General features: G+C 38.6%; 1 protein-coding gene across 1 annotated transcript; it reads right to left on the reverse strand.

The window, feature by feature from the left end:
- Positions 1-4,491: 4,491 nt before the first annotated feature.
- Positions 4,492-11,363, reverse strand: SNX20 (sorting nexin 20). The gene is made up of 4 exons (XM_054389815.1): positions 11,334-11,363; positions 9,017-9,194; positions 7,339-7,490; positions 4,492-5,188 (listed from the first exon to the last, which is right to left on the reverse strand). The coding sequence occupies exons 2-4, from the start codon at positions 9,180-9,182 to the stop codon at positions 4,520-4,522; spliced, it is 987 nt and encodes a 328-aa protein (XP_054245790.1). The 5' UTR covers positions 9,183-9,194; positions 11,334-11,363; the 3' UTR covers positions 4,492-4,519.
- Positions 11,364-12,320: the final 957 nt, after the last annotated feature.

Here is a 12,320-nt window from a genome sequence, read left to right on the forward strand (position 1 = left end):
GTAGAGTGGCTAAATAAAGTTTATTTTCCTGTCACTTCAGCCTGTGGGAGTCCTAAGCTCCTGCAAATGCTGCAGCTCCATCTAGTGGCAGCGTAGCCAGCTTTCAAAAATACTAATACTGAAAAAAATTAGGATATTAATTCTGTATTTTCAGTAAAATTCTTTAAGATTTCCTTTCAGAAAAAAGCTTACTCTAGTGCTATCTGGAATGAAGCAATGTTTAATTTACGCTAGTTTAGAAAAATTAGTATATGAAAGTCCATTAAGTCTATTTCTCTTCAGTATTTTTCTTGCCTCAAAAATCACAGACTTTCAGATGTATTCCTATTTCTAACAAAATAAGGTGGTATGTTCAAAACTATGTATTTACATATAACCGTATGGTACTTGAAAAAGCAGCTTTGAGTCAAAGTTCTTAAAACACTTGGCAAACATTTATTAAGCATCAAAACAATCACACCTGTTTGCTCTACCCACTCACCAGTCCATCTGTCTACCCACCCACCCATTGTGTATAGAAATTGTGCACGTGTTTATATAGACAGTAGACCTTATTCTGCTCTTACTTACATTACAACTTAACTTATTTCAATGTAGTTGCTCTCAGCTCCAATTGGTCTGACATGAAAATTAGTTTCTTGTGTATCTGTATATAGAGCAAATATACTAACAAAGTGTGATGAACATATGTTGTAATGTGATCTTAATGTAAATAGGTTGGTTCTTTGGGGTTCTCACCTCATCCAGATGGGAGCTGACATTCAGTATTTTACACCATTACAACTGTATTTAGTTTTTCAACACATCTTGGTCCTGCCTTTGATCTAATCAGAAAATAAACATTCTTGATTTGATTTACTCAGCTGCTCTCTGAGACACAAACCCAAGATTTCATCCTGGGTCCTGAACTGGACTCCCATGCTGCTTGTACAACTCTGTTGAATTCAGTAAATGTATTTAGCCTTATTAAGATTCAGGAAAGCATATATTATCCTCCAGTGATGCAGCAGATAACAGGAGTTAATAACAAGTATGTGATAAAGATCACAGGATTCCCTGTAAACAAGATGCTGCACTGCACAGAGAGCATCTTGTCTGCATATGTTTCATAAGTAACTAGGCATCCTCATGGGCTTCTTCAGTTATTTTAGAAAGTTGTGTAAACAGTATTATCTACTTAATGTCCCAAATGATATAATAATTGATATGGAAATGGGGCAAAGCTCAATAGATCGTAATACAACTCTCCAAGGACTCATGAAGATTTTATTTGAATTTTCTTCTAGCTTGTATGTATGCAGCTTGTGGTTTGTTAGATATACTAGACAGACGTTGGATGAACAATATTCTCTTTTTCCTGGAGTGCACAAGGATTTTAGTCATTGTTTCTCCAACAGCTTCTTAACAAAAGTTAAGGAAGGGCAATAGACAAAGGAGACAGGCAGATGAAATCCAAGACATGATGGCAGGTGGAGAGCACCCATTTAATTTTTATACATCTTAGGAATAAAAAAAGCAAATTGAATTTATGACTGGGAGCCCTGCAGCCCCTAAGTTCTCTTCCATTTCAAGATGTATTCAAGACATTAAATAGGCTTGTATAAATCAAAATTGCCTCATTCCTAATGCACATTCCTAAATTAAAATTAATCTATTTGGTGAAGTTTTGCAGCTTTTATATTCAGTATGTACTTAAAAGCTGAATGAAGAAACTTTACTAGGGAAGTATTGGGCCAGGAAATACGGGGACTTCTGGAAAGTTCAGGTCAAGTCTGTTGCAAGTGCTTCAGATGAAATCCAGGCCCTTAGAGGTCCCCAGCTGTTGCCATCACCATGTCATCTTTTTCTTTCAAATTATTTTTTCATTGTCACCTTTGAAGAAATTAATAAATGCAAAGGTCCCAGGCTTTGCATTAGTAGGAAGGGAATACGCACATGATTTGCTTGGGGGAGGTTGAATTTTTGGAGGAGATTTAAATTTTGTTGCATTGTAGTAGTATTGGAATCACAAACTGATTTTATGAAAGCTGCACTTGACCCGTTGATGACGTATGTTGTAAGATCTGCAGTTCCATGAATGAATTGACTTGGCTGGAAGTCTCTAAGCAGCAGAAACTGGAATTAGCCCTTTGAGTGAGGTAGATGATATGGTGGTCCTGGGGAGCTCTGAAGACAGTGTTGTCAACTGGTTGCCACAGATGCCCCACCAAAAAGGCTGCCCATTAAGGCGGTATCCTACAGACACATTGATCCTTCTTGACACCATTCCTGTAAGTATTTGGCTCACTTTTCCCCATTATACAAGCAGACTATCTCTGCCTTCCGGTAGATAGGGACAAAGTCACTTGGTTATTCTAGGACAAATCTGCTGACAAAACTCTGCTACTATATTATACGGAATAGCGTTCCCAGAAGAAATTTAGCTTACACCAAGAAAATAATGGAGCGTTTGGGCACCATTTATTTTAATGCCTTTTGAATTATGTATTCAATTACGAATATTATGAATTCAATTACGAATATTTTTTTAGCCAAATTGCACCTCCCTCATATTCCTCATGTGCACTGCTATACCAACAAAATTGGTCAGCTTTGGATCAGTTAATCCTTTAGGGATGGAAAGTTATATAGCATTACCACAAGTAAAAGCTAAGTAAGATCTCTCTAATGTTCCACCTTCCTGGTACTTGTACTTGCTAGTCAGCTCTAAGGTGAGGGTCTGTGGACATAATTATCTACTCACATACAGCTCCAGAGGAACCTGAGGAGAATCCAAGGCAGCTGTGCCTGGGATGCTGCACACAGGAGGGAACAAAAGAGGGGAAATTACTTTTCCCTGTACTTTGGTCTTTCACCATAAGCTGCTTTGGTGATAGAGCAGCAGTCTTGCCTCCTTTCGGCCTTAACTTCCACTTGCCTGAGATCAGGCGCAGTGCAGTCCCCAGACATGCTTTCCTCTGCCATTTTGTTACTGATTCAGACATGATCCTCTAGGAAGGTGTTACCTTTGATCCCTTGTAACTGTCCTGCAATGTGGTTATGTTGTGGGAAGATTAGTCCTTAAGTCTCTTAATTAATTACTCTTAATTCTCTTACCGTGGTATAAGCAGAAAAAATAATAACTGTCAAATAACAAATAATCCACATATTTTGAGTTTAATGCCTAGCCGCTAATAGCTGCTTAAAATATTAACTTTCCACTCTAGACACTCGTATTATTCTGCATTTTTTTCCAGCCCATCCTTCTTGTAACAATGCATAACAATGGTTTTCAGGTTCAGTGCACTTTCAATTAGCTAATTCTTCTATGTGTTTGGGAGGTAGGTTAATACGTTTATTACTAATTTAGTGAGAGTGTCATTGTGGTCCATCTAGTATGTGTACATGGAATACAGGCCTGAAAGTACGTAGTGAACTATGTTCAGTACAGAATAGTGACCCATGCAGTCATGATATGTTAATTAAAATATTTATGAGAAATAATTTATCAGATTATTAAAATAAGTGTATGGGAGAGATAATATGGTTGAGGGAAATTACAGAAGCAGGTAAAGAGAGGCTTCTTCAGCTCTTAGGAAGATTTCAGAGGAGCATTAGGGCCAAGATAAGCTTACTATTTATGTATGTGAATTGCATCCCTGAAAAAATTACCTATCCTAATACAGTGCCACCAAGATGATATTCGCATGGTGCACAAGGCTGTAAAACTAAGGCAATGCCCAACTTACATAAACCTCTGAAAGGCAACAGAGGAGCACATGGCTAACACAGTCTGTTAACCATGTGTCTCACAGCTTGATGATCACAATTCAATGCTAGCATTATATTAGGCAGATGTTCTCCCTAAGAGCATCCTTTTGTGGTTCTTTTCATTTGTGCATAAAGTGCACGTGGTATGAATTTTCTACCCTGGTCAGAGCTGTACTTAAAGATCACCCCAAACAAGAATGTGCCTTCAATGCAAGTTACAAAAGTTATGCAGCTACGAAAGTGTTCATATTCCCTCGTCTCTGAAGGATTGTCACTTTTATTTTTTGCCCCTACAAAAGCTGATTGTAAACCTTCTCCCCAGGTTCTCCTGCCCACAGCAGTTGACTTCAGAGGGAACAAGACCAAACCCACATTCTCAGAAAGCGCAAAGTGCTGTTTGACTGGGCTTCAGCCAGGGGAGTAAAAGAACTAGATTTGCTATATTAAGATGCACCCCTTACATTGTTCTTGAAAGGAAGTAGTTTCCCCATGAGCAAGCAATGCCTCTGATTCTGCAGATTCTTAAGTACTTTATTCACCTTATTTTCCTGTTTTGACTTTTCACACAAAACAGGTTATGTTCAAAATAATAAAAGCATAAATGTTATTGCTCCTTTTGAACATGGAAGCCTTTTTTTACTATCTTTTTTTCTACTAATATAAAGTTATGTTAACCAAATAGGTAACTTCCAGATCTTACCCTTTCAAGAATTTGTCTTCAGGAAAAGGAGCTAACGGCTTTGATCTTTTATGAAAATATTTCTTCTGTTCATTGCATGTACTCCCGAACTACAAGTTCTTTCAGGGTAAAAACCCTTACAGGATCTTTTTTTGCCTTCCATTCTTCCAGTTTTTCTTGCAAAGACAGAAAATCCTTCCCAAGTTCATATGCCAAAGTGATCATTGATTCTAACAATGGAATGTAATACCTGTGACTGGTATGCACATGAAGGCGTGATAGAGCTTTTTCTCCATATTCAAAGGCACTTGCTGGATTGTCTAGGTCCTTGTAGCACACCACGATAGCACAGAGAGTAGGGACAGTTGAGACGGGGTTGCCTCTCATCAGCCTTTCCTGCAGACCAACCACTTCTGAAAGGATTTCCAAAGCTTTGGTGTACTGGCCACCCCGCAGGCAACCATATGCTTCCCGAAGTTCTGGTCTTGTTAAAAAGTCAATAAATTTTTTTGATCTTCGGATATATTTCATAGAATATAGAAGTCTCAGGTAGTCCTTGAAGGCTAATTTTCTCTCATTGATTATTTCTTCTGTGAAGTTCCCTGTTAGAGCTTTTTTGGGAAAGGTCACATCTTCCATTTCCTCACTAAACTCCTCCAGCAGACTTCTGTGCAGTTTCTCAAAATCAGAGTAACGCCGTTCAATTACAGACTTGTTGCTGTCAAAACTCCCTGTTTGCAAAATGATTATTTTATACATCTAAACAAAACAAAACAGAAAAAATAAGTGTGAGATGGACACTCCAGCCTCAGTGCAGTGAGATTTCATCTGCTACTGCTTTGAAAAGACTGTGATTGTATATTCCACCAGCTGAAACTTTCCTGCACCAATTTCGTGGTTGCAATCTTGTACACTCCTATGGCTTATAGCAGTGCTGCTAAATCAGTTGCTGCCTGTGATGATGGTACATGCTCTGTGTAAGCCTGATATTTAAAATGTTCAGTCATCAAATTAACAATTCCTACCTCCTGCTGTTATGGACTTTTGTCACCAGACTCAGCCTTGGCATGTAAGTAACTTGCAGATAAACAATGCACTAACAGAGCCCATTCTGCAAGGTGCTGGGAATGGTGAACCAGCACCAGAGTGAAGCATTTCTGTGGCTGTAGTTTGTGTATAACAGCTATGGCTGATGCTATCATCTTAAGTGAAAGGAATGGATTTCTCAGACTTAATAGTGAATGTAATCAACATTGGTCACAATACTCAGAAATGTTGTTGTATCAGACATTTCTAGGGATTTGGGGGTGTTACTAATGCTATGGAAGAAGGGGGAAGTTTTGACAGTAGTACTTGGTGCGTGCAAAAGTAAGACAGAGCAAACCCAAAGCTTTTTTCCCCCCCTCTAAGTCATTGTCCTATTATTCAAACTTACTTGGCATATAAATAATGCAAAAAAAAAAAAAAAGAAAAGACATTTTTGCAACAATCTGTTTGCTGTTCAAAATCCTTCACAAACAGCTAACAGCAGTGCTGTCCCACAATGACAGTACTCAAGTGTATGTCTTCCTTACCTCTTCACCAGCTCAAATAGATGTGCACAAGTCTATGGGATCGGATGGGATCTGCTCAAGGGTTCATAAGGAGCTGGCAGATATGCTCACCAAGGCACTCACCATTATTTGTCAACAGTCCTGGCTAACTATGGAGGTCCCATTTGACTGGAGGCTAGCAAATGTGATGCCCATCTACAAGAAGGGCCATAAGGATGATCTAGAGAACTACAGGCCTGTCAGTCTGACCTTGGTGCCAGGAAAGGTTATGCAGCAGATCATCCTGAGTGCAATCACACGGCGTAATCAGGCCCAATCAGCATGGGTTTATGAAAGGCAGGTCCTGCTTGACTAATCTGACCTCCTTCTACAATAAGGTGACCTGCCTAGTGAATGAGGGAAGTGCTGCGGACATTGTCTACCTGGACTTTAGTAAAGCCTTTGACACTGTCTCCCACATCATTCTTCTTCAGAAACTCATGGCACGAGGCTTGGTAAGTGCACTCTGCACTGGGTAAAAAATTGGCTGGATGGCTGGGCCCAAAGAGTGGTTTAGTGTTGACCCTTCAGTGCCTCACTGAGGGCTAGACTGGGTGATCTTTGAGGTCTCTTCCAACTGGATGTATTCTAATTCTAAAATGGCTATGACAAATGTGGTATTAGCAAAATGGCTGCAAAATAATATAGTGTTATGTGTTGTGCAAATAGATTCTCTTCTAGTCCTGATCCAAGCACACTGAGGAAGGCTGCATCCTTAATGCGCATAAATCAGTGAGGCACACTTAACTGTGTCACCATACACCAGCTAAGGATACAGACTGTAAACCTTGCTGACTTTTGCATGATGACCATGTTCACATTTTACTCCACCCTGTTCCCACTGGATTATACAGCAACTGGAGCAGTTTCACTTATGCCAGCTGTTTTCTTTGCTGCTGTTGAAGGGTGTGAACCAGTACTAGGACACTAGTCTGTCTGATTCTCTTACATGTTTTTCCTTAAAGAGAAATTCTCTCTTTTAATCTTCATAAATGATCTTTACAGACACTCTTTGAAAGGTTTCTAAACCTGAGCTGACCTCTCTGATCTCTTTTCATTTGCAAGCACTGTGACATTTTCCTATACTTTGTCCTCCTCCCTGCTGAAAAGTGTATATATGCCCAATGCATAGCCAAACCAGATTCCACAGCTATGCCCATATGATCAGTGAGAACAGGATCTACTCAGCATGGCATAGCTTGCGAATCTTGGCTCTCGGTAAGGCTTTCATGTAGTGAGGCATGCTGTGTGCTGTGCAGACCCCTGTAGAGTGAATACAAATTAATGATGATCTTACATATTCATTTCTTATCTTACCACGTATTTAGATAAGTGGTACTCTACAATTCTGGTTGATGGGATTTCAAAAAGGAGTTTGACTTGTCTGCACTGGCGTTTTTCATTCCTCCAGTATTCCTGAAGCTCCTTAGTGGTCATCGAGGAGTTGGGACTCAGGGATGCATTGGAATCTAAAAACAGTATGTTTCATATGTCAGATTACAATCTTTGCATTTGGAAAGAAAACTTTTATGCATGTGCTGTGAAAAGAGACCCTAGAAATTCTGTTGTAGAAGCAAGACCTCAAGACTGATAAAATAAAGTGATGACATTGTTAATAAAGACAGGTTTGAATTCTATGAGTAAAGCTGTTGTAGTTTTGGGAGACACCAAATTGACAGCAGATTGAAGTTATGGAAAAAATACTGACAGGTATTGTATGTCTAGGTTGCAACCTCAGGCATAGTTTAAGCAGGAGATATGTTTTACAATCAGACACACATTCAAATATTGCCCCTATTCAAATTCTGGGTTTGTGCAGTAACAGGTGAAAGCTGAGAAAACATGAATATTCTAACCTTAAAGGAAAAACTCAGATTACCAGCTGAGCTGAAGGAGGATTTCTCACATCTTCTTTTTCTTTGTAGCTAAATTGATGCCACATTTCAGCTACAAATATTTTTTATACCTCCCTTGTGTCCTCTCTCTCTCTCTCCACAGTCACATATACACACAAACATACATATATATGCATATATAAAAATGTTGGACAGCTAGTTGAAGAGTTTGCTTACAGAGGAATTTGATGTAGTCTCTCTAAAGGATGATTTCTCTGTATTTGAAATCTAAACTGTTTTCTTCAGGTGGCATATAGGCTAGCAAAGTGGATAAAAGACATGGAATATCTACATTTCAGTGGGCACACCAGTCCCAGTTTCCAATCAGTAATGTCTCTGTCAATGCAGTCAAATGAAGTCAGTCTGCAATGTATCTAACATTCAGACAATGGAGATAAAGTGGCCACAAATGAACGAGAAGATAACAGCTTAATGAAGAAACAGAATTGTAAAGGCACCATAGCTCTCTTTCAGTGGCCCTGCTTTCACAATGTTCTTAAGCACTTGGCCACACAGTTTCAATTATCAAGGCCTTTAAGGTTTGGGTTGATCTCTGCAAAGCGTGTATTTCCTCAGACAGGTGGTGTTTATGAAATCCTTGCAGGTTGAAAATCTAGATGAGATCGTGTATGTTTTGGATTATATATAACATTTTGTTTAATAACAGGTGACAGTAATCTTAAGCATAATATAAGTTCAGTGCTGTCTCTTTATAAGGCATGTGAGGAACTACTGCTTGAGTTGAGCTTCAGTCATGCTGACATTGCCAAGAAGTTCACATTTAGTTCACATACAGAAAGTACACTCCTGAGACAAGCTATTTGCTAATGACAGTTTTGGTCCCTGGTGTGTAAATTAAATCTGGAATACATTTTAGGTGCAAGAGATTGAAAAGGAAAACTGTCTGTGTGTATATACACACTGGGATGTACATCAGTTTCATTATTGCTAGATTATTACTACACATTTCATCAAGGCTTATTTTCAGTGGAGTATAGCAGTGTAAATCTAGACTACTGTTGCAATAAATAAAGCAAGGGTTTTTACATAAAAGATTCATGTCATAAGTAGCTACATGAAAAATAAAAGATAGAATCAACCTGGTAGGTCATCTTTTCCTGGGTTTTCTTTTCTCACTTGATATGGAATTTCAGCCTTGGGTTGATTTTGTTCTTCACCAGATGGAGCTGTGGTAGAAAATGCAGTAATACCTCTTCCAGCTTCTAGAAGTTTCCTTTCTGCTGTGCAATGTGAGTCTTGGTCCATTGCAAGCTATCACTGAAAGGTTAAGAAAAAATATGACATTTCTTATTAAAATGCCTTTGAAGGATACAGACTGGTAAGCTTTTTTATTGATTTCCTCATTGCTCTCTCATTGCATGAGGACAACCACAATGCCATAAAAACTACAGCATGAATAGAATTGTCTACAGAGCTACCAGTGAAGAACCATTCCTATTACCATTACTGATAAAAGTGTTTGGTTAGCTTTTTGGCAGATTAAAATCCACCATGAATCCATTCTTGTGCATTTTATCCAGGAGTACCTGTGTTAGCAGGGGGTTTGGCATAGATGATCTCCAGAGGTGCCTTCCAACACCTACCATTCTATGATTCTATGAAAACCGTAAGAAGTTATGTTGAATAAGATTAGGTAGGGAGCACTGTTCTTATCTATGACAGTTCTACCATAACTTCAGTGGGGGCAGACTTTTTCTCCTTGTATTTTGCCCTCAAGCTTGCAAGTTTGAGTTCAGATTAACTAAAATCTTGGAGGTAATTAGTATAACTAGCAGCCTGGCTCTCTTACATTGCTAGAATTTACTGTTCTCAAGACTCCAAACGTTGCCATCTGTTCTTAATCACAACCTGTAGGGCAAAATAGGGCAGCATCTAAACCACTAGATTATTTTTGTCATATTTCACTGTTTCACGTTATCTCCAGAGACTTGTCTCTCTACTGTGAGAATAAAACAACTGAATCTGACAGTGCCTAGGTGAAAGGAGAATCGAGTTTTCTAAGCCTTTTCCACTAGCTTGTCTTTATAGCCTATATACAATATTTGTAGTAGATTTGTGTGCAAGGACCGCTATTTTAGCACATACTGATAAAACACATAACACAATATATTCCTAATCCATAGCCCAGGCTGTCCATTTTGCTGCATAAATGTTTTCCCAGGATGTTTTTGGGTTGGTTTGTTTGTTTGCTTTCTTTGTGTTTGTTTTGGTTTTGTTGGTTTGTGGTTTTTTTCTTACCTACCTGGTACATCATTGTGTTATACTAACAGCTGAAATAGTTCTAAGAGCGTCCTAACAACTTTACCAGAATGCTGTTTTCTGTGAGTTAGCATGAGACGATTCTTGCTCACAATCTAGACAGTGTGTGAAAATAGATCAACCCACATCTAAAAACACCTAAGTCTCCCTGCTGCAAATGGAAAAACAATGCCTGAGCAGTGGTCATTAAGTAATGAGAGGGTTTAGGACAGGGATGTTACGACATGTTATTTTGTCACCATTTGTCCACCACACAGTTATGCAATGCTGGATGCAGAGGTGAGGAAATGCCTTCAGAAGGCCTATTGATTTCTCATTAATTGCAAGGCTCTAAGAAGAAAGGAAATTACTTGCCCCACTGGAAACAACACAAGTGCAAACCACTTTCCTAAACAGAGACCCCTCCTTTGCCTAGCTTGGATAAGCAAGTACATACATGTTGTCATCCTCCTTAGTAAGACCATAATGGAAGCTCTTGCTTTTGGATTTGGGACTAGGAGGTGAAAGTTCTCACTGTTCTTCTGGTCCTCAAAATCTGCTCTTTTTAACATAAAGAGTAGTGACTTATTATTGTCTAACTGCTCCATTTTTGAAAAGCATAGCCGTTTAATCCAAGAGCATAAACCTGAAAATATCTGGGTTTAGTGTAATTTCAAATATAGCAGATTAAATCAGGCATCTGAAAATGGTTGAACAAATTTAAAAGACAGTTTTTTTCTTTGTTCTTTTTACATTTAACTTTGTATACATAAAACATGTATGCCTGTGTGTGTGTATATATATATATATAAACACCACTGCAAAACATGACTTAACAGAGAAACACTTGTAAACAGAATGCAGAAGGGAACATTATGATATACGTCTTCTGCCTTGAATATATGTCTGCCTAGAAAACTGTAAATCATAGAAACAGTTTCATTTTCACAGCTAAAAATGACTGTAAGCACTTTTAAGTAAGCTGCTGTTTATTTTTACATATTAGAAAATTCCAAAATTATATAAAAACATTGCCATAAATCACACAATATTGCTTGGAACAGGCACTCACCTTGTTTCGTTTCAGGGTAAGTGCCACTCCAACTCTGTCACTGAGCTGTAAGTTGCACTAGAAACCAAACTGCACAGAACACTCACCTGGAAACTGATGATGAGCTTTTAGTTGTGGTGCATGTGGAGTCTCTACGAAGTCATGAAAAGCCTTTTCATTTTCAAAACACACAAAAATATGTCTGTGTTTTCATCTAGAAGGCATGTTCTCTGTTTTACAAAAAGGAAGGAAGAAGCCTCGATTAAATCAGACTTCCTCTTCCAATTGGCTCACTGTTTCAAGCACAGACTGATTACGAATGAAATCCCCCATCTGCCTCAAACAGCGCTTGTGCTGTCTGTGGGCAAGGCATGGCCTGTTGTCCCCAGAGCAGCTCCAGCAGTGAGGGTAGGTTTGCAAACAGCAGTGTCAAGATTATACATGCAAACCCAAAGTCTGGCAAAGCAGAAAGTTCAACAATAAATATAAAACAAAATCAGTGGAAAGTTTTCTGCATGCATTTCTAAAACTAGAAAAACCCCCACACTTAGCAAAAGAGGGATTAGGAAAAAAGAACCAATATGCAAATGGCATTATGCGGAAAAACCTGCCCCTTGGGACATCTTTAAAATACAACAGACTAAACATCCAGTTCAGGAAAGAAAATGCAGATGGTACTACAATAAATAGCCCCACCCTACGTTAAACTTGCACTTCTGACAGAAATCCCAGTTTCCACACAATGCTTAAACATATGATTAATTCAAAGTATATTCTTAAAATTTAAAAAGGAGCGTTATCATATGTGACATGACTACTAAACTTGAAATGGGCTTATGTATGTGCCTAAAATTAATCTTTGTTGAACTGAGGACAAAGTGAAGAAGAATAATGCATTAATCCACATGTTCTTTGGCCCAGATGCTTTTGCAAGTTCGTATCACTTTGGAAATTTACTTTAAAGAACCAGGATAGCTATTTCTGGGGTAAATAATATGGATGCTATCTTTTTTTAGTAATGTAACTTTCCTCATTGCCAAAGCTCATTCACTGAAAAACCAAGGGATTTTAATGCAGCACAAATGTGGGAGGCA

Source organism: Indicator indicator, chromosome 19 (genome assembly GCF_027791375.1).
Source record: "Indicator indicator isolate 239-I01 chromosome 19, UM_Iind_1.1, whole genome shotgun sequence".
Classification (NCBI taxonomy): Eukaryota; Metazoa; Chordata; class Aves; order Piciformes; family Indicatoridae; genus Indicator; species Indicator indicator.